The sequence below is a fragment of the Gambusia affinis genome, linkage group LG09, assembly GCF_019740435.1.
Source record: "Gambusia affinis linkage group LG09, SWU_Gaff_1.0, whole genome shotgun sequence".
NCBI classification, from domain to species: domain Eukaryota; kingdom Metazoa; phylum Chordata; class Actinopteri; order Cyprinodontiformes; family Poeciliidae; genus Gambusia; species Gambusia affinis.
In genome coordinates, this window is record NC_057876.1 from 11,738,913 (window position 1) to 11,761,979 (window position 23,067).

General features: G+C 40.6%; 2 protein-coding genes across 2 annotated transcripts; one reads left to right on the forward strand and one right to left on the reverse strand.

Annotated features, from left to right (window-relative positions):
- Window positions 1-681: 681 nt before the first annotated feature.
- Window positions 682-16,720, reverse strand: atp7a (ATPase copper transporting alpha). The gene is made up of 23 exons (XM_044127157.1): window positions 16,444-16,720; window positions 15,147-15,277; window positions 11,901-12,405; window positions 9,690-10,451; window positions 8,821-9,024; window positions 8,576-8,739; window positions 8,296-8,457; window positions 8,077-8,153; window positions 7,720-7,942; window positions 7,388-7,621; window positions 7,177-7,268; window positions 6,896-7,023; window positions 5,739-5,893; window positions 5,521-5,655; window positions 5,166-5,360; window positions 4,714-4,896; window positions 4,397-4,610; window positions 4,172-4,318; window positions 3,937-4,079; window positions 3,214-3,417; window positions 2,893-3,010; window positions 2,427-2,529; window positions 682-2,326 (listed from the first exon to the last, which is right to left on the reverse strand). The coding sequence occupies exons 2-23, from the start codon at window positions 15,264-15,266 to the stop codon at window positions 2,056-2,058; spliced, it is 4,539 nt and encodes a 1,512-aa protein (XP_043983092.1). The 5' UTR covers window positions 15,267-15,277; window positions 16,444-16,720; the 3' UTR covers window positions 682-2,055.
- Window positions 16,721-18,624: 1,904 nt separating this feature from the next.
- Window positions 18,625-22,145, forward strand: fbxl3l (F-box and leucine-rich repeat protein 3, like). Its single transcript, XM_044126836.1, has 5 exons — window positions 18,625-18,698; window positions 19,624-19,993; window positions 20,203-20,325; window positions 20,427-20,598; window positions 21,010-22,145. Exons 2-5 carry the CDS (start codon window positions 19,643-19,645, stop codon window positions 21,651-21,653), a joined length of 1,290 nt encoding a protein of 429 aa, XP_043982771.1. The 5' UTR covers window positions 18,625-18,698; window positions 19,624-19,642; the 3' UTR covers window positions 21,654-22,145.
- The last annotated feature ends 922 nt before the right edge of the window (window positions 22,146-23,067 follow it).

A 23,067-nucleotide genomic window follows, 5' to 3' on the forward strand; every position in this document is an offset into this window, starting at 1 on the left:
TTTGTTCATTTTAAGCACATGGCTCCAACTTTTGGTCGCAGGCACAGGATCATAGCAAAAATGCAGGAATATTCTGGAAAAAGTGGATTTATTTCAGTAATTCTTTAAAAAAAATAAATAAAATAAAAAAAATCCCACCTTACACTCACAGTGAAACGTATAGTTTATTTCTGTTTCTTGTAATGATTATTTCTTGCAGCTACTGAAAACTAAATTTATTTCCTGAAAGATGTATCTTTCATAAAACCAGTTAGGAGGTTATGTTTTAATTACAGAAATGTTACATTACATTACATGTGTTGTCCTGGACTGTCAAGGGGAAAACTGCTGATGTCCAGCTGGCAAGATTAAAAACCATGAAAGGTGGATAGTAAAGAAGCTGGTTGGTCAAGCAGTAATTCCTGCTTAATAAGGGAAATCAGTGGATGGGAAAATAAAATTAGGTTTATACACATCCAGTACATTTACTCTTTCAAACAAACTTTCAAACTTTTATTAGTCTTAAGTAATATTTTACAATATTGGAAAAACTCGATTTTACCTTGTTTTTGTCCAAATTAAGTGAAATTAATGTCTTACTGTGCACAATGAATCCATACAACATAAATTTAAACTATTATTTTGAATTAATTTCATAGCTTAACTTTTCTATGATTATTGTACTAAGAGACACAACAGGGCTGCGTTACAAAAGCGTTTTATTCAAAGGCACACTGTTTGGAAGAATCACAGAGGATAATGGGCAGACTGCAAATAAACCTCAAACTTTATGAACATTTTCACAAAAAGATTGCACAAATACAACAGACTGGCATAAATGGACCCACAAATAAATTCAAGAATGGTCTGCAGAAGAAAACACCATTAATGGATGAACCTGGTGGATCTTTAGCTTAGTGAGGAAGAAAGCAATACAAAATAAAGTATATCTGAGCAACGTTCTACAGATTTTATCAGATAACTGCAAATAAAATACCGCAAAAACAAACTGACAGTTTTATGGTCTGCGAAATGAGAGCCTTCTAATCTCATTTGATCGTACAAAGTGGTTCAGTAAAACAAGCTACTTAATGAATTTACCAGCACCTGTTTGGTCGACTCGATTGGAAACCACTGATGATGCAGAACGAACGTTGATTCGTTCATCAAGAGCACTAACATGAATCCATCATAGAAGCAAAGTGACAGATTGGTATTACTGTACATTAGTCCGTAGAAAACAGTAACACTGTATTTTATGAGTTGTAACCAGAAGCAGGAAGTGAACACATTTAGTGTTTGGCCTTTGTGAGACCAGGCATGTCTGCAGCAGGCAACTGAAGCAAAACAAGCACAAAGTGACTCGTGTAACAACTTCTGCTCAGTCATAAACGAGTATAAACACATTCACTTTCACATTGACAAAAAGGTGCAAAATCCCAGATCCTTCAGCGCATGCCGACTATGAACATGTAACCTTTGCTCACACATCGTGGACCTAAAGTCCAAGAAAACGGGTGAAGGTTGCTATCTTTGGAATGTGTTGGACTTTGCAAAGGTAGCGTTTCAGCTGGCACTTGGGTAACGTTTACAGCTCACTCCACTACAATCAACTTTCTGCTTGTTTCAAGGCTGCTTTAGTTAGAGTTATCATTACACATGTGATTATCAAAAATCAAACTTGGCATTTGGATTCAACAACTTCATTTGATTCTTCATATAAGAGGATACAATGACAAAAAGTAGATAAATAATAATATAAATAGAAGAATAATCATACAACAGAGTTCAAATTTTCCTCGTCTGTAGTGTCCACTCAACAACAAGGGGCACCAAAGTTTAAATGTCTTTGGGTCGATCTTGAAGATTGTAAAGGCAAAGGAAGATAATCTTTCTGGCCCATATTCTCTTAGCCGGTCTGTCTAAGAGAATATGGGATCAGCTGGTTGAGCTAAGAAGAACAAAATGTCTTATGAGCTAACTTCAAGTATGGATGAACCGGTTTTTGATCTCAGCGCAGTTCAGCCTTTAATAACTGCAGTTTTTGTCTAAGCAGGCCGCCTGGGATGCACGCGCTCAGCAGATCTCCTCGCACAGCGGCCCCCCCACCAGCAGCGAGTGTTTATCGGGCTCGCTCAGCACCAAGCTGTTGAGCGAGTGCTTGTCGGAGCGCAGCGAGTTGATGGAGGCCCGGCTGTAGTTCACGATGCGGTCCAGCAGGCTGAGTTTGGGGGAGGGACGGCGCAGCTCGCCCATGCCGATGTGAACGCTGACGTCAGACAGGCTGCCCTGCGGCCTGCTGCCGCCGAGTTTGGCTTCCAGCTTCTCGGCGGTGGGCTTCGTGTAACTGAGCGACGACACGCAAAGAGAGCAGTGAGGGACGAAAGAAAGAACAGCAAAGAAAAAACAAACTAACTGGAGAACACAAGCCAAAAATATCTCGTTACCATTTAAGCAGAAGGGAGGACAAAACCACAGACACAGAAGACAGCGCCATGGCAGCAGAACCCATCCACGGCTGCAGCACCAGACCAATGGGTAGGAACACACCTGGAGGAAAAACAGCACCGAGTCTCAGAACCGACAGGCTTGAAAATTCTTTAAGTGACATGCGTCATGATAGAAAAATAAACAAACCGGGGTTCCTGCTTTATTTTCAGATCAAAAATTATGCAATTTTCATGTCAAAATTCCAAACTTTTCCATAAAAGTTGGAGAAAGATTTCTTTTTCACAAGGAAATGGTTCTTAAACCATTTTTAGGGGCGGACAGACAGTTCCAATAGGAAATGTATGAATCTTGAAATTCAAAACACCTTTCCATTATTTTTCACACTTTGTCCGACCTGGAAAATCCCACAGTTTTCCGAACAGGAATCCAGATAAACCTTTCGGATATTTTCACAGAGCCTACCAGCAGCGATAGGAATGCCGACCAGGTTGTAGATCAGAGCAAAGATGAAGTTGATCCTGATCCTCTTGACCGTCTTCTTGGAGAGGTCGATACTGCCGACAACGTCCAGCAGGTCATTCTGCACGCAGAGAGTTGATGTGATGTTTAAAACTGAAAGTGCCAACAATAAATGTTCACTCTTTACAAAAAGTTGAAAAACCCTTGTGATAATAGAAAAAAGCTTCACTTGGGTTTTATCAATCACTGCTCAAAATGTTAAGATGTTCTTGAATTTAAGAACATTTAAAAGCATTTCATAACTTGACCATTTCTAATTTTTACCCTGATCAACACCACATCTGCTGCCTCAATGGCAACATCTGTCCCGGTTCCTATGGCGATGCCGACGTCAGCCATTGCCAGAGCGGGCGAGTCGTTAACCCCGTCGCCCACCATAGCAACTCTCTTTCCGGCCTGCTGCAGCTGCTCCACTTTGGCCACCTTGTGGGAGGGCAGCACCTCGGCAAACACTTTCTTGATGCCCACCTTTTGGGAAATAGTAAAAAAAATAAATAAATAAAATAAAAAGGTGCAATCAGGTGTGGCTCCCAAAAGTGTTCATACCCGTTAAATTTTTTTCAAATTTTGTCATAATACAGCAACAACAAACTAAATGGAAACCAACAAAGACACGGTCATCCATCTAAACAGAAAGAGCAAGTAAGGAGAGCATCAATCAGAGCAGCAGACAAGAGGCCCAGGATAATTCCTGAGGAGCTGCAGAGATCCACAGCTGACAGGATAACTACGAAGAAGAAGAGTGGTAGTTTGTCTCCTTTCAACCTGACTCAGGTTGAGCTAGACTCCAAAGAAAAAGCCATAACGTTTCAGGATCCAGATGTGGAAGGCCGACAGGGAGACTTGCAAGTCTAGTTGCATTCCATATTCCTTTCCTTCCATTTCATAATTACGTTTCAAGTACTTTAAAGTTTTTGGTGATAATGTGAGAAAATGGAGAAACGTTCAAGAGATACGAATGTTTTCCTGCTCTTCTTCCTTCCTTACCTGGGCGGCGATAGCGCGCGCAGTCTTACTGTTGTCTCCGGTCATCAGCACCACCTCCAGACCCATGTTTGTCAGCGTGCGGACGGCCAGCTCAGCCTCGGGTTTCACAGTGTCGGCTATGGCCACCATTGCACACAGCTCGTCTACAAACAAAAATACATTTTTACAAGTTACTGTTGTTTCTTTGTTTGCTTGTTTTTAAAGAGAGTGTATTTTTAGCTGAACAATCACTCACTGTCCACAGCAACCAGCACAGCGGTGCGTCCTCTGCGCTCATGCTCTATCATGGCTTCATCGACGTCTTGTCTGACCTGAAGGCAGTTTCTTCTCATCCATTCCCTGTTGCCGATCAGGACAACATAGACGGCTGTCTGAGCCAAACCTACAGGAAATATTGTTCAAATTCTGTTCAACTCGGCCTTAAAAAAGTGTATCATTACAATTTGGCTTCTCCACGTACTTAGAGGCTGTGGATCCATAGTGAGCGGGTGGGAGCTGGCCGGCGTCCGAGTGTCACTGATCTGGACGAGGATGCTGCTGCGCTGGTTGTTGTCTTCGCTGTCGCTGTCCGCCTGCTTTAGCAGAGACTCCGTGTTGCTGACCTGACATCGGATGCCGCAGCCCGGCACGGCCTGAAAGTCGGTGCAGGTGCCGAGAGATTCGGTACCGAGCTCCTTCGCGCCCCAAAACAGGAAGACGCAAACAGTTGGTGTTTTATAACTATTTCAGCAAAGGGAAGCGTGGGCTGATGGATTACATCTGAGAGAGAAAACCAACCTGCTTGCAGTATTTGGTAATAGCAGCTCCCAGTGGGTGTTCACTGTTGTTTTCTGCTGTGCCCACAATGGCCAGCAGGCGGGAGCGAGGCATCCTGTTCCCTTCCACAACCATCTTGACCTGGACGACCTTCGGAGCGCCATAAGTGATCGTCCCGGTCTTGTCGAATACGACAGACTGGACCTGAAATAACCAGGTGGGTAAAAAGTAAGACAGAGACATTTAGATGACTTTACAATAAATCTTTTGATAACTTTTATTCAGACTAAAACGTTTGTAAACAAAAAAAATGGATGAATGGAAAGTCAAATATTTGAACAACTTCTCTGTCCTTTTTATCTCTTTTTCTATACTTATACAGTCATCAAAAGTATTTCAAAGAAATTTGAGACTTTTCCTCACTGAAGGAAATCTGTAAATAGATTAATGTCAGAGAATAATTACAAACGCACCTTATGAGCCATCTCTAGGGGCTCTCCTCCCTTTATCAGGATGCCATTTTGGGCTCCAACCCCGGTTCCCACCATGACAGCTGTCGGGGTTGCCAGGCCAAGTGAACAGGGGCAGGCGATGCACAGCACTGTTATGGAGGCCTGGAAGGCAAACCGTATCACTGCCTCGGTCCTGGAAATGCTTCGATCATAACCCTGCAGTGGAAAGAAGGGACAAGTACTTGGTTAAAAAAATACAAATATTACAGATAGGGGGAAGGCTCTTCTCTACATTTAATTATGAAAACAAAAATTAAACATTTTCCTGCCATAACGAGGAAGCTGCCACTCTAAGGTGAACAAACAATAAACTTACAGGAAAGAAATGCTCCACCAGAGAAAAATCCAAAAATCCAATGATGATCCAGGCAATCAGTGTGAGCACCGATATTACAACAATGAAGGGAACAAAATAGCCACTGATCTTATCTGCATACTGCTGGATGGGAGCCTACAAAACAACATTAAAATAATTAATAGGATTACAGGAGGTTTTTCCTAAATATTGTAGATTTAGCACAGATTTGAACTCACCTTTGAAGTCTGTGCCTCCTCCACCAGTTTAACTATCTGAGACAGGGTGGTGTCCATCCCGACATGAGTAGCACTGACCAGCAGAGAGCCGTTCTGGTTTATGGAGCCGGCGATCACTGAGCTCCCAGGCTTTTTTGTCACCGGCATGGCCTCACCTGCAATCACATTGCAACTACTGGTCAGAAATACAACACAAGTTAAGAATATGTTTCTGTTTTCTAACGTTTATTTATTTTTTACTTTTTATAACCACAAACGTTAACACATTCTGTGGAGATTTAATATTGCAGAACAACACAAAGTAGTGCACTATATAGTAACTCGGAATAAAAATTTTCAAAATTTTATGCAGACAAAAGTTTGAAAAAAGTATCCTGTGGATTTCACTGCATGTCCCTTTGGGATATGTTTTTAGCAGCTTTATCTAGAACCTAAAGGCTTACTTATTCTTCTTTTAAAAATAGCTCAATCTCATTCAGATAAAGGAGAGAGCATCACTCATCGGGATTCTTGGTTGGATTCTGGACAAGACTTTGACTAGACCAGACATTCTACGATCAAACTGTTGTAGGTGTGTAAGGTTGTTATTCTGTTTTCAGTTTTTGAAGTGGACTCTGCATGTTTCAGATGTTTCTCTGGTTTAAAACAGTGGAATCAAATGTTCTTCTGCAGATCTTCCTCCATCTGCCACGTTTCACCGTTCAGGGTGATGTGAAGCGTTAAGTGTCCAGCCATGCACAGAGCTAAAAGTTGCTTCCACATGTTTGTGCAAATTGCAAGTTCTGTTGGAACAATTTACCTTTCCAAATTAGATCTGCCCACAGCCTGGATCGTTTTAAATCGCTTCTCAAAACCCATTTTTATTCTTTGGCATTTATTTGAAGTAGTGTTTCGATACTCTGTTTTTATCAATTTGTGTTATTTTCGCTATTGTACAGCACTTTGGTGCAGTTTTACACCTGTTTTTAAAGTGCTACGTAAATAATTTTGACATTGACAAAACTGGAAGAGGGACTTTCTATGGCCACTCTTTCAACATACAAAGTGTTCTACTGAAATGTTATGTAATAATGGGAACCTCCAGATGATTGCTTTTAACGGCACTCAGGAATTATGAAGCCCTTTCTTAACTCCAAACAGACACAAATGCAACCAACCTGTGATAAGAGACTCGTCTGCCATCGAATGTCCGTCAATGACTCTCCCATCAACCGGAAACTTCCCTCCAGGGACGACTTTGACCACGTCACCTCTCTGCACCAGCTCAACATCCACTTGTTCCTCACTGAAACAAAAATCAAACAATCTGACCGTTATTCAAGTTATTATATTCATCTGATCAAAAATCTGCATTGCTTTTTTCTGTTCCAGTGTTTACATATGATTGTAATCTGTAAACATCCAAAGATGTAAACAAACAGATGAAGAAAACGAGAACCTGAGAATACAGTTATCACTGCTGAGGTTCACCACGGTGGCTTCTGTAGCTTGTAACGACATCAGCTTGGACAAAGCCTCAGAGGTTTTGCTCTGGAAGGGACGCACAAAAAAAAAAAAGTTTACTTGCCTGTAAAAAAAAAAAGCTAAAGAATTTAAAAGGTTTTTCTCCAAATTCAAACAAACAATTAACAATCACAAGGGAACTAGACCTTCGCAATCTGTTCCAGCCAGCGTCCCAGCGAGATGAAGACAAAGAGCATGGGAGGCGTGTCGAAGAATGTGATGGGGTTGACTTTTGCTTTCTCCACCATGGCAACGATTAGGATGACCAGAGAGTAGCTGAACGCGATGGTGGTGGCCAGAACGATGAGCACGTCCATGTTGGCAGACTTGTGCTTCACTGCTTTGTAGGCTTGGATGTAGAAGTAACGACCTCCAATAAACTGACCGTTAACAAAAAGACAAAAACAGAGAATGCTCACTGCCCTACATTTAATCTGACAGATTAAGCAGCTGGATATCGAAAGTCGGTGTTACTCACCTGTACAGGTAAACAGAACAGAAAGGAGAGGAGGTTCATGATGGAGAGGCCGGGGAGCAGCTGCTTCTCCAAGAACATGGTGGAGTGGTAATGGTTGCGGTCCTCCATCGTAGCGTTGTGATGGTGCGTCGCGTTCATCTTGTGGTCCATATAAATCATGTAGATCATCATGCCCATCACAGGCACGCAGAAAACCAAGCTCACCAGGAAGGACTTCCTCCACCTGAACGAGTGAACACATCCTAGTTTGAACTCGTAGGAATTTTACTTTATGAACAAATTTTACTAAAGGGATAAAAAAAAAAGAAGTGTAGCTATAAAACTGAAACCACTAAAGAAAAGGAAAGGGGTGTTTACTGCCGTATCTCTTTGCTGTGGTCCAGGTGGCTGGCTGTACGGTCCCTCTTCACTAAAGATGCCTCAAATCCCATATTCTGCAAACAAACTATTGTTTACTATTGATAATGTTGAGCGAGACTTAGATAAAACAAACGGAGTCATCGTTTCACAGTCATTATGCTTTGATAGTATAATCTGAACATCCAAGAACAATGGAAATATTTTCTACATCTATACCTCAATCCGCTTGATAATGTCTCGTGGTCCAATCACTTCTGCGTCATACTTCACATGTGCTTTGTTGGTCGCCAAGGCAACGGAGGCATACATAATCCCCTTTTCTTTGACGAGGGTTGATTCGATTTTATGAACACAGGAGGCACACGTCATCCCCCTGACCTGGTGGACGGTGGGAGAAGCAAACAGAGACGAGCGCATGAGCGTCGCATCGCAGGCTGGAAATGTTGCATAAAACCCAAACATGGAAACAAAAAGCCGACGCTTGTGACCGACTCACCACCAGCTCGAGGTTTCCGTCGGATCCTTCGTAGTTCTCCATCACAGAGGCGGTGAAGCCCAGCTCCTTCACACACTCCGCTATCGTCAGCGGATCTGTGACCTCAGGGTTGTAACGGACCTCTGCTTTACTCGCCATGAGAGCCACCAGAACGGAGTAGATCCCTGAAAGACATTTGAGATTTCCTCCATAGCATTCATCACCAGACGGTTCACGCCGACGAATCCCGTTGTCGTTTTACGCACCAGCTTCGTTTTTGAGGTTGCGCTCGATGTTCGACACGCACGAGGCGCATGTCATTCCTCCGATCTGGATGTAGCATTTGGAGGGCATGTCTCCAGTGGATCCCAGCTGGGTTTCGTTGTGGAGCTCGCTGTCTATGTTCTTCTTCTGGACACGTGGAGACCTTGGTAATATGGGATCTGATGCAGGCAGCAGAGAATTGGTCTCTGTTGTTGAGATAAAGAGCTTACAGATTACTTCCAAGAATAAATAACAAACGTCACAAAAATCACCACACTGTGCAAACAAAACCACTCCTTTTTATACACTGTGCTTCAATGTAGTCAGACATTCTTGCAATGCTTTTCACAGCGTCTTCAGCAGTAGTTCTTCAGGCCTTTTGAAACTCTTTTAGTGTTTTTCTACAGGAGATGAACGGTATATAAAAGTAAAGTCTTTTAAGAACGGGACGACCTTCAGACACACAAAAGGAAGGAAAGATGCAGCATCTTTCAATTGAAGTAGCTGGTTACAAAAAGCCCAAAACACTCCAACTAGATCCAGGTTAGGTTGTCAGTCATGTACAAGACCAACACTGTCAGTGAAATGTCAGCAAATTATACAACTTTAAAAAAAAACAAACAAAAAAAAAAAACATGATATATTATTTATGAGCCGGTCTAGAGGAATTTTCACCATGATCTCTCAGGTTTTCACAGAATGATCAGAAAAAGAGAAAATATCTATTCAGCAACCGTTATGAGGATGAATGCGGTGTTGATAATACATCAATGGTCAGAAGGTTCAAGGTGAATGAAAAGCAGCAGCAGAAAATAAGTCAAGAAGAAGAAGAAAAAGCCACCTGGATATAATACATGCCCCACACTCTTACCAGGTAAAAATGCGTCAAAGCCCATGTCTTCTATGGCCTCCTTCAGCTCCTCTGGCGTGGTGAGAAGAGGGTCATACTCAAAGACTCCCTGATGGTCAGTCAGAGACACCTGAGCCGACCTCACCCCCTTCCTCTGGGAGATCATTCCTTCGATAGACTGCACGCAGGAGTTGCAGGTCATGCCTTCAATGTGGATGTGAACAGCAGACACCAGCGGCTGGGTGAGACACGGCTGTGAAGCAGCAGGTCTGGGCTGTAGTGCTGAGATGGGGAGCGCTGGTGATGTGGATACGGGACTGAGAGTGTGGGAGAAGTCCAGGGGTTCGGTCGTAAAGTTTCCAGGAGGAAGAGTTTGGATGGCCTGCTGCAGCTGAGTCACTGTGACCTTCAGAGGGTCGTAGCAGATGGAGGCCTGCTCCTTCTCCAGAGAGACCTCCACGGAGGAAACACCAGGCAGCGCGGAGACGCTGTCCTGAATGTTGACCACACAAGAGCGGCAGTGCATGCCCTTCACCCTGAGCCTAGCGCACGCCGTGTCGATGAAGATCTCCGTCTCGTCGGATCTCTCGGGCGGAGAGGAAGAAGCCGTCGCTTTTTGAGAATCAATGAAACGCTCGATGTCTCTGTTGGAGAGCTGCAGGGGGCGGGGCTTGGATTTGACGGAGGCTTTGAAGCCAGCCACACCAATCTGTTCGATGATGGTCTGGATGGTGGTGAGGTAAGGCAGGTAGACGACCGTAGCTTCCTGAGAGTCCAGAACAACTGCAGGGAGGAAAGGAGTGAGTTAATATGAAGAGTAAAACACAAGATGAGCAAAGATACAGATGTGTAGATAAAGGAAATATATACATAAGGCCTGCACAATATTAGTAAAACTGACTGCAATATCATTCTTGATTATTGCAATGATTAATTATATTTTATCCAAATTTTCTCCGACATGGCCATATCCCAACACTTCCAATGAATTTAAACACCTTAGCCACTAAAATCTGAAGGATATCAGGTGTGGGCATCCTTCCAAATTAATGCATACTCAAATAAAATAACCTTCTAAATGATGCATTCAAGCAATACACACTCTGATGATACAATAATGACTGTAAATCAATATATTTTTGAAGCTGAAATCTAAATATTTAAAGACTTACTTTACCAAAGGCTATTTCTTAAAAACTGGTTAGCTTAAATCATTTTTGAAGTCTTTCATGGAGTTTAATTCTTGCCTTAAAACAAAAAAAACAAAAAACAAGCAGGAACACAAAAAGTGTCTGGCTTTATCAGCAAGAACCAATAGCCATTTTTTTTTAGAATAGCTATTTTTAATAACTATATTCAAGTAAAATATCAAGACTTATTGTTTTTCTTAATAGTTGCCTAAATTTTCCCTCTAACTGATAAAGTAAAATTTCTACAGGATTTCAGATGTTATATTTTCATATTTTGTCCACCAGGGGGCAGTGCAATACAACAAGATGTAACATGTTTTCAGTGTTTCTGTATATGAATATTTTTGTTCATATCAGCTTAATAAGAAATATTAATATGAAGAGCCTCAAAATGCCTAAATGTAATTTATCTTGTGAAGTATTTTAAATACTAGTTTAAACTTTTTCTGACCATTTCACAGCTAAAACATTATGCCAATATTATTATTTTTATTTTTATTTTATTTTTGTTTTACACTGGTTTAGTCTTGCTTTATCATCTACCCTTAAGGATTGTTTTATTTTATTTTTGTCAGTTTTGTGAGTTATTTAGCAAGAAATGGGACTGCATCCCATTTTATTGTGCTTGTACAACGACAGCAGATAATCTATTCTGGAAAGAACAACTAGAAACACTTAAAAAGAATTTGAAAGAATTAAATTGAACAATCTGTTATAAAACATAACTTTCTGCCACAGATGAAATAAACTAAAGTTTTTGTCCCACTGTGTTGAATGTGTTTCATGCTTCTACAATAGCACATAAATCTGTCTGCAAACATACCGTCACCGTAACCACAGAGACATGTCAGTAAATATAATCCCATCTGTTTACATTTCCTTCCCTGCAACACTTGTGAGAGGATTTCATGAGTCATTCTCAAATCCATAAAGACAATCTCTCAGGTCCATAACGCCCTGGCCCTGTGAGACGTGCAGCGCAGCACCTCAGTTAGCGAAGTCATACGTGACTGCAGGTCTCGGAGCCTGTCGAGAACTTCACCTTTGATCTTTTTAATCCCTTTCAGTTTTCCAATCTTCCCTTCAATGGTGGTGGTGCAGGAGTGGCAGGTCATTCCTTCAATGCCGAGCTTCAGAACCGCAGCTTCACCGGCCGCGGTGTCCAGCCGGGACACGCTCAGGCCTTTCTGCACTGGGCTGCCAGGAGTTTGTTTCTCCTGAGGTGAGACACCTTCCACCAGCTCTCTGAGCAGCTGGATGGAGGTCAGGGAAGGAACATAAGTGACGGTCAGGCCCATGCTGGGTGCGCTCTCCTGGACATCAAGCACCCCTTGAATCTGTGACAGCTTCTCCAAAGCCTCCTGCTGGGCTGCAGGTGTCAGTTCTGACATGGGGATCAGCTGAGTGTCTGTAAACACCGGAGTGACAGTGCTGCTCTCTGGTACGCTGGACTCGAAGCCCATGTCCTCGACGGCCTCTGACAGGGACTCAGGGCTCTGTTGACTGGAGTCAAAAATAACCGTGGCACTCTTCTTCTCTAAAGACACCTGGAAAAAAACCCAAAACAAACAACATATGTTAAAGAAGGATGATGTTGTGGAGAATTATTGTTCCGATTAAGGGTGCACTGATTCACTTTTTTTTCCCCTTCCGATACAGATATCTGAGGTTTGGTATCGGCTCTACAGCAGTACGGCATACTTAATACAACAATAGCTTCACAAGCTTGGTCAAACATGTAAAAACAACACAACATAGTTTGTTTTTTTTCAGTCAGTACAATTAGTATAACAGTCATTGTGTAATAAACAATAAAAATACTGGATAACACTTTGTTTGAAAGGGTGTGCATAAGAGTAGCACGACACTGCCATAAACAGAACACCTGTCATGAACATGAAGAAGTCTTCATAAATGTTTACGACTGTTGCCATAAAGTGTCAGTCGGTAACTTACGACACTTTTAATGCAAAGTTGCACTAAAAGTTGAATTAAAAGTCCATTAAAAGTGTTAACCATTCCATTATAAGTGTCATTATTTACCAAATGACACTTCGTGGCAACAGTCGCAAACAGTCATGAAAACTCCTTCATGTTCCTGACGGGTGTTGTGTCGTGTCAGTCTTATGCACACCACTTCAAATAAAGTGTTATCAGAAAGGTAAACAGGTTGAATAAACTAAATAACTGGTTCTTTCAAATAGTTCAGAGGGTGCGATTAGCAATTCTAAATATAATGTAAAATAAATAAAATAATAGCAGGACATCACTCAGTGCACAAAGAACAGACGTGGACTAAATAGATCTGCTCTTATGGATGGACCACATTGTTGCGATACCTGATCTGAAACCTTTTTAAAATATCAGGGCCGATTAATTTATTAATATTGGATCGGTGCATTTCAGATATCAATGTTTTCCCACACAGGCAGAGATGTAATTCTAATTCTAGCTGCGATTGGTTTATTTTACAATAAAATATTAAGATTAACGCCTTAATACTCTTGGGTTTTAGTGGTTTTGACTTGACTTTGTTCACCTATTTTCATAAACAGAGGAAACACTGTTGAGGCTTCAAAAGACTGGAGATGGGGTGGGGGGGTGGAGGTTCCTCTTCATGCAGCGCAGCAGCCCCACACCCCACACCACAACTGCAAACAAGTGACTTACAGCATATTCATGAGCTAGAATAGCTCAAACAAGGTCTAGTTCTAGATACGATACAAAAAGATGCAGCAGGATTTGAACATTGCTGTACAGACACACTCTCCATCCAATTTGACTGAGTTGGAGCAATTTATCAATGAAGAAAGAATTAGGTCTACAAAGCTGGAGGCAAGAAACACCATAAGTCATCCAACCACTGTTACACTAAGATTTCACACAACCTGATGGCCACAGATGTTTCCGTGATTTCATTTATCAATTAAGTCTTTTTTTTATTATTATTATTTTACCAATTGGTATATACTGCACTGTGTTATAATTAGTTCCGATATGACATGTAAATAAATGAATATGAATGTTTAGTTACATACATTTCCGTCTATAAACTGGATTACTTTGTCTTGTAAAGTGCGTTTTGATTGTGAATTGGCGCTGTATAAATAAACTGAACAGAACGGTTTTGCAATGGTTTTACCAGGGAATAATTGCAGTCTCTAGATTTCCGGAGCAGTAGGAAAACATTCCCAAAAAAAAATCTGCAACTGCAACTGCGGTGGCAACTTCTTCAACAATGATTTGACTCACAGGGGGCTCAACAGAGATGTCTGCCACACTTTTAAGATTTCCGCTTACAAAACAGTATGAAAACCACAATTCCTTCCACTTAATTATGTAGTCACCACTTTGTGTTGGGATACGACATAAAATACCAATTAAAGCATCTAGACCTTTGCGTTTCCGACACAGGAAACAGTGGCTCTGTATACGCTTATTAAAGCAACTTACACTGAAGTTAGTTCAATGATCGTTTACATAATATTGTTATATGGCCATATTAAGTCACTGCAGCTCTAATTTAATGGCATTTTACAGCCTTTGTTCATGGCCTTTGGTAGGCGTTTGGCATGTTCAGTCAGCATGATGACCCTGAGGTTGAACTTCTTAAGCAAGAAGGAAACATGTGATGTTCAGAAGGCGTCACCTGATTCAACCATAAGTTTAAAAAAAAAAAAGGAAGCAGTTTCTAGCTGCTTTAGTAGTAACTTTTTCTTAAAATTAGAGAACAAAGAAAAATACACATTGTTCTTCCAAGAGAAAAATGAAAAACAATTCACTTTGCTAAGATCACTTATAAACAGATAATCCCAGCACTATATTCTGTTACCCACAATAATTTCCTGTGGGGGCAGAGGATATATCGACCTGATGTCGCAGACCTGCAAAGGGCAGGGAATTATTGGGAACACAGTATTACATTATCTCCTCATTCAGCCTTGGCCTGAGGGGTAAACATACAATAAACGAAACAGCAGACCACCACTACTTCAATTAAGCTGTCTAACATGGCTGCACTGATAGAAATCAGGCAAGCTGCTCCCTAAGAAACAGAACTGTACCAAACAATCCAGTTCTACCAGGAAGATAATAAAACCCATATAAATTTATATCTAAGCTAACAAGAGGATTCTCTGCTCAAGAGCTAAATAGTTAAAACATTACAACACCATCGGATCTTGTTTTTGCAGTGGAAATAAAAGTAGAAGTCTTCAAATTTAAAGGTCAGTGAGTCAAGATAGAGCATAAAATGGAGAACAACAGAAAGTATAAAATCAGCCATTACCTTTATATGTATCACTCCATGTAGAGACCCAATCCGCTGCTCTATGGACTGAACACAAGAGCCACAGGTCATTCCCTCAACTCTGAGGGAAACTGAACACAGGTTTATCTTTTGTGTCATGACTGCTTTGCCTAAAACCACAGAGGGAGAGAAAAGATTTAAATGTCAAAACAACAATACACCAAACAAAAAAAACAAAAAAAAAAAGTAGAGCAGAGGACATAGTTTTTCTCAAGTTGAGAGATAAAACCAGGGCATTGCAACACTATGAGGGTCTTGTTTGAGTTCTATTAAAACATCAATAAGAATAAGCCCCTGCATATAAAAAGTATATGCCGTAAACCTCCATAAAAAAACATAAACCAATCTGGATCCTGATGATGTTTGCTGAACGTTACCAATTGTTCATTGTTAGTGAATTATATAGTTTCAATTTAATTTCTGTTGTATATTTTATTTGTTATTATGCAACTTTAACAAACATTACAATCTTATCCATTCTATTATTTTGTACTTGCCATTATTTCAGATTTCAATACCAACATTTTGAATCTTTTACACTATTTTAAGGTATTTGTTGTTTCTTCTGGAACAACACACTGTGTTCAATTTTATTTTATTAGTGTTCTATCTAATCCGTAAATTGATTTGTCTGAAAATATAAATTCAGAAAGAAACATATAAAGAATCTGCTTTTCCGATCTTTTAATTGCAAATTATCTCTATAAAAGCAAACATTGTTCTCTCTAAAGGTCCAAGCTTCCTGTTAGATCACCAGTCTCTTTATTGATAGTTTATCTAAAATATTGTGTTAACATGCGTTTGTAACTGTTTTTTCTACATTAGAGAGCTACTGAGACTCCATAAAAGCCAATCATGTGGACAGTAGGTTTTATTAGTCTTAACTAAAGTGTAATCTATAGAACCACTTCTAAGACCTGAGACACAAAACTGGACAGACTTGGATTTTCACTTCAAACAACAAGAACAAACAAATCAAATATGAGCTGCGTTGATGTTTTGCTTTCGTCAACAGGTCGCTTCTAAAATAAGAATTCATGCTCTTTTCTAGATCCAGCGTATAAGCCTAATTTATCTCAATTTAAAATAATATTAAACATGCCTAGTTAAGCTCAGCAGGAGCTGCATTTACAACAATAGTTACTAAACCGATTATTTGTCGCTTCGTTTCACCAGCAGGAACACAACACAAAATATATTAAGACAACTTGAGCATCTATGTATAGACAAATAAGCCGCTAACATAAGCGATTTTATAAAAATGATGTACTCTTACCTTCAGTAGAAAAAAAAGAAATGTTAGCTACAGGCTACACAGTGTTGACTGTCAGGCTGAGAAGCTAAGCTAACAAGCTAACAGCCTCTTCCCAGCTTTGGTTACAGTGAACCAAGTAGACTCGTCTGGACATGTTGTCGGAAGTGAGGAACTACTGATACTGATACACGGAGAGTTTCCTTTTCCTTGGTTTCATAAAAACTCTTCAGTTTTTGGTTCCTTCAACTCAAGCAGACGTGACTGGGCTTCACTGCGTCATCACCGAGGGGCGGAGCTCCGAAGCAGACGTTCAGGCGTTACGGGTTAATTTTGCCCTCAGTTTGTTCTCAAGGCTGCTATTCGTAGAGGCATTATCAGAAACCCAAATAATTTGGGGTATAACAAAGCTAGACAAAGAATAATCTGATATTCTACATCGAATTTTACGTTATTTTATATTGAAAGAATTATAATATGTGCTATGCTAGGTATTAACAAAATGACTGTTTCAACAATACCTTTGTTATAACTTCTATATCAGCAGATAGAATAAAACAGCAGCTATAATAACACATTAATGTAAAAAAATTAAAGAGCTGGGTAGATTCCAGTTTAACCTGTACCTCTCGATCTCCCAACAACCTCAGCAAAACTGAGCAAACACTGTGATGAAAATGACCATCCTGGTGAATGTGCATGCACAATATCAATGCAAAACTGGTCCTGCTTGCACATACAGTTGAAACAGGATGCTTATATACATAGTAAAAAGACACAAATTTTCTATCTCACTTTGCCAAAGTCCAGGATAAGGAATAAAAACTACTTTTTATTAGGTTTTTCAAATTCAAACATTGACACACATTTCCCTGGCATTTGGTGGAATTTCCTTTCACAGAATGGCTTTGTTCAGTTGCTTTTGTTATCCTAACACAAGATCATCACATCAAATTTGGCCCAGTCTTCCCAACAGAACTGGTTTTTGGCTCTGGCCAGAAATTACCAATGGGGCTGAGATTAGGTTTTTATGGCAGCCACACCAATGCACTGACTTCATGGCTCCTCCAACATTATACATCTGCTGAAATCTTTTTGATTGAACACTTTGATCACCATGATCTTCCAGGTCTGCTTTTGGGTCCAGTAATTACACCAAATGTCACAACTGAAGTACATTTGTGAGAAAAAGTATTATACTGAAGTTTTCAATCTTCATTTGTTGATTTTATATATCCCTGGAAAACAAATTACATACTGAACAGTCAAACCTAACATTGGTTTGCTCATTGAACATAATAATAATAAAAGAAATGCTCAGAAAAAGTAGGACATCCTTCCATACCCTTCTTCTAACTTTAGTAAGATGCTTCTCGTAGTTACCAATCTCTGACATCGACCTAAGGAAAGCTCTCTTAACAGATTTCAGCAGTGAGATGTTTGAGGGCTTTTCCCCCCACATTTTTTAGTGCCTAAAAAAGTATTCGACCTTTGGATGTTTTATCCTTTTTTTATTGCTTTGACAAATCAATCATGGTCAACAATATTTGATTTTAAGACTAAAATAATTACAAGAAATTCTTTAATGTTAAAGTGAAAAATGATTTCCACAAAATAATGACAAATAAAAAACACAAAATAAGTCATTGCATAGACCAGATCTTTGCTTCCCCTCAAGTCCTTCTGGAAAACTTTGGTGCTCTGTGAGCAAAAGTTGGCCAAGATTCACCCCTGGGAAATCCTGAAGGTGTCAGAATAGCCACAGATGTCATTCTTGCGCACAATCTGATACCTGTTTACAAGATCACACAAGTGTCCACACTCTGACACACTGACCCACTTTCTCATCCTGCGTTCACACAGTTTAGGGATCTACGTGCACTCATTCAAACAGAGCGACCGTGCAGACTGATACGAACTAATCAACCAAACAAGGGACTGGGCTGACTGTCTTCTGTGAAAACAAACCCAAACTTGTTCATTTCCCACAGATGCAGATTTGATATTCAGCTCCTGTGCACACAGCAGCGCAGAGATGCGGGTCCATGTTTTCCTGCACTCACGTGTACCCGCCGCTCCGCGTCAAGCTGTCGCTGAAGAGAGGAGAGCTCATTAAAGGAGCAGCTCCTGCTGTCCCATATCATCATCATCATCGTCACCATCAGCAGCAGCAGCCAGGTTTCCCCTAGTCACTGTCGGTCAGGGCTCCAGGTGAACGGCGCCTTCTCAACCTCCAGAGCCCCAAACTAAGACGGAAACCATGCTTTTAATGACTCAATGTAAGTAATGGCGCTTTTTAGTGTTATTTTTTTATTAGCTACAATTGAAAAAAAAAAAAAAGTTTCATTGTTTCTGCTCTGATAAAATGTGTGTTTGGTTAAAAGAGCTTGCAAATTTGGCCCGTATAGAAAATGGAGTTTGTAAAGTCATAGTGAAGAAAAGAAACACAATGAATACATGATTATTTTATATGCGGAGAATAAGCTTGTAGTTCATGAATAGTGTAGCACGTAGAGAATGAGATTATGTTTACAAGTTGCCTTTTGGGGAGAGTTATGCAGGAAATGTAGGAACACACATAAACTTACAAACATGCAAGAATCGTGTTTTTCTTCAATTAGTCAACTTTTCTTTAGTTGTTTGGATCAGAAGCCCCCCAGAGAAATGATCTCTTTCATAATGTTTGTACAAGATCACTATTCAGTGGTAAACAGAAATAACATTTTGTAACAAGATTTTCTGTGAAAGATCATAAAGTAGAAAACAATTGTAAAATGGAAAGGAAGAAAAATAAAATTAAAACTTTTATTTTAAAAAAGGAAAAATGTGGTTTATTTGAATGCCTTTCATTGAATTCATAATTTGCAGAACAATGTTTACATGTTTAACTTATCTATTATTCATTTTCATTTCCAAATTATGCCCTTGACTGTTTTGGTCTATGACATGAAATTCACACAAATTGATAGAAATTTTAATTTGTGATATTACAAAATATAGAAAGATCATTTTTAGGCCACTATATATTTTTGCTTTTTCTGGCTCTACATTTATATATACTAGAAATTAAACATAGACAGAGAGGCTGGGATGAGAAGCCATGAAAAACCGTAACTGGGAGTGGAAACATGTCTCACCATTGTCTGAACATTTACTACACAAAGTAGTAAATGTTTAACCCGTTCCAATCCTTCTATCTCACAGAAACCTCAGTAGTGTCAAAATGAAACGTGGAAGGTCTGCTCTCAACTCCAAATGCCCCATCTTCCCCTACCATGAGAAACCAGGAAAAAGACACAAGCCCAGCTTTGCGCTGTCTCCACCCACGGACTGGGGCAACCTGCCCTACCACATTGTTCTGCAGATCTTCCAGCACTTGTCCCTGGTGGACCGGGCTCGAGCCTCATCCGTGTGCCGGTGCTGGAACGACGTGTTTCACATGCCCGACCTGTGGCGACGGTTCGAGTTTGAGCTCAATCAGCCAGCCACGTCTTACTTGCGCTCCACTCACCCCGACCTCATTCAGCAGATCATCAAGAAGCACGCCCAACACCTGCAGTATGTTAGCTTCAAAGTAAGAGCCTTCCACCCCCTTCCTGCCCACAATGATCCCAGATCAGCTGCTTTAAAAACATTATGTGCCTTTTCTAATCCAAATCAAATGCGCTGCCACATTGATTTGGCTTTTTTTTTTTTTTTTTTTGCTTTACAGATATATATTTTTTATAGGCCTATTTTTATTGTTTTTAATAAGTTATGAATTCCTGTTTCTGTTTGAATCAGGTGGACAGTAGCAGAGAGTCTGCAGAGGCAGCCTGCGACATTCTCTCTCAGTTGGTGAACTGCACCATCAAAACCTTAGGGTTGATTTCCACAGCGCGGTCCAGCTTCATGGATGTGTCTCAGGTAAGTCCTCTGCCCATCTTGCTCTTTTTATGCAACAGTCTTGGTAAAAGGGTTCCTGCAAGGAAAAGGTTCTGTTCTAACTACTAGCTTGTCCTCCGCAGGCCCACTTTGTCTCTGCTCTGACAGTCGTGTTTGTGAACTCCAAGTCCCTGTCATCCATCAAGATCGATGACACCCCGGTGGATGATCCATCTCTGAAGGTGTTGGTGGCCAACAACAGTGACACCCTGAAGCTTCTGAAGATGAGCAGCTGTCCTCATGTCTCCCCAGCAGGTTGATTATACGACTGAAGTAATGATGTAGTCCACAGTGCCCTTTGCCCCATTTTGTCACCTTGAAAACGCAAATATCAATTAGTTTTAATGAGATGTAATGTGATAGACCCACTTAAGGTGAGGCATAATTGTGAACTTGAAGGAATGTAGTAAATATTTCCAAAGTTTTTACAAGTAAAAATCTAAGAAATAGGGCATGGATTTGTATTAATCCATTGGGAGTCAATATTTTATATAAAAAATAAACATTTTACTTTTCCTGTCTAGAGACTGAACACTAGCTTGAACTAAATTGAACAGGGAACGTCTATTAAGATCAGTTTTTGTGTAAACAGCCTTGCAGCCAAAGGTAAAGGGTGGACAGTCCATCCATGAATTATTGACGTTGAGATGTCTTTTCTCTCTTCAGGTATTTTGTGTGTGGCAGATCAGTGCCACGGCCTCCGGGAACTGGCGCTAAACTACCATCTCCTTAGTGATGAGCTCCTGCTTGCTTTGTCCTCTGAAAAGCACGTCCACTTGGAGCATCTCCGCATCGACGTGGTAAGCGAAAACCCTGGCCAGACTCACTTTCACACCATCAAGAGAAGCAGCTGGGAGGCCCTGCTCCGTCACTCCCCCAAGGTCAACATTGTCATGTACTTTTTCCTCTACGAAGAGGAGTTTGATCCCTTCTTCTGCGAGGAGACCCCGGTCACCCACCTGTACTTTGGCCGGGCGGTGAGTAAAGAGATGCTGGGCCGCATCGGGCTGAACTGCCCCCGGCTGGTGGAGCTGGTGGTGTGTGCCAACGGCCTCAATCCACTGGACGAGGAGCTGATCCGCATCGCAAAGCGCTGTAAAAGCCTGACAGCCATCGGGCTGGGCGAGTGCGAGGTGACCTGCAGCGGCTTTGTGGAGTTTGTGAAGATGTGCGGGGGCAGACTGACGCAGCTGTCGATCATGGAGGACGTGTTGATTCCAGATAACAGCTACAACATGGAGCAGCTCCACAGTGAGGTGTCGAAGCACCTGGGCCGCCTGTGGTTCCCTGATATGATGCCCACCTGGTAAAGTTATAGTAAATGGACAACAGCCAGTGACAGACAGTATAACCGATCTGGACATCGAATAAGGAACCTTTTAGGCCTTATTCAAACAAAAATTGGTTTTCCAAAGCTACGATGCTATTTTACTTTTTGAAAAGTTACTTTAAAACACCAAATAATTTCTGGAAATATTGTCATTCTTTATCTATTTCAGTTTTATTTAAGCAGAGACCTAAACAGAGGAATGCAACATAAAAAAAGTAATGTTACAAAAGCTCTGGTTCTGTCTATTACCCATGTAGCCAAAGGTTAATTTACAGACCCTGCTCTGATTAGGCATTATAAGCCAAACTTTAATAACTAATATCACCAAGAAATCTGTAAAATACTCACAACATGTTAAATGTGGTTGTTTTGTGACTGGCTCTTATTTCTTGGCTTATCCTGAATCAAAACTCATGCTACCTGAGTTTTTACTTGAGGGAGAAATACCGGGGGAATGTGATATCAAGTATCAGTGATCAGCAAATAGGCATTTGGGTTATATTGTGACAGACTCAAACAAACAGGTGTAATGCCTGAATGGAGAAATTTGCTTTAAAGAACCATAATCTTCTTTCTGTCCTGTCTTGTTAAACTTAGTCAGTTCCTTTTACCTCCTTTTCCTTAGCTTCATAAACCAGCTTTTATTGAGCAAGAGTGAATTTCACTCAGAAGCTGGTGTTTTCTTTTGGAATAAAACATTTTTTCTGTCTTGGAGCAAAACAGATTTGTGCTTCCAGTATTAAATTTTTCCATGCATGCATCACTTCTTAGTTACTTTTGACACAAGTTGGCTAAATTAGGAAACAGATTCATATATGTTAAGAAATGTTCTTTGCCTTTGTGCTGATTGTTGTGTTTTTATTTTGGAAGTATGTGATCACATATGAAACATTTGATTAAATGATTGAGCTTTTACACTAAAAACTTCTAAAATAAAATTTTTACCATGTTGCACGCCCTCTATTTATGTAATTATAGGGGAGCAGGGGTCTCATGGTGATCTTAAACGTGAGCAGACCTCATTCAGTTTGATTGTACGTATTTATATTTCAGTCCAACCATATTGCTGAGGGAACAATGCTGTTGCAATTTATTGAGTGTAATTGTCTCTGAGTATCAAAGGGAGTACCGGGATTGCAGGTTTTTCCAGAAAAACAAGTAGAGCAGACTCACTCTACCTGTAGTCGGATATGACATCATCATGCCCTTTATGGTGTTAATAAGCAGGTAGCTCAAGTCTTCTATGAAACTGGTAATTATGTTTCTTATTGTTGTTCGTCTTAGAAACGCAGTTTCACAGCTCTCGTGTGGTGAATCCAAATCTAAGCAGTCTGAATCCCTGCTTTCCTATGTCCCGTGTGACCTTCTCACAGCCCTTCATTTTCGACGCTAGA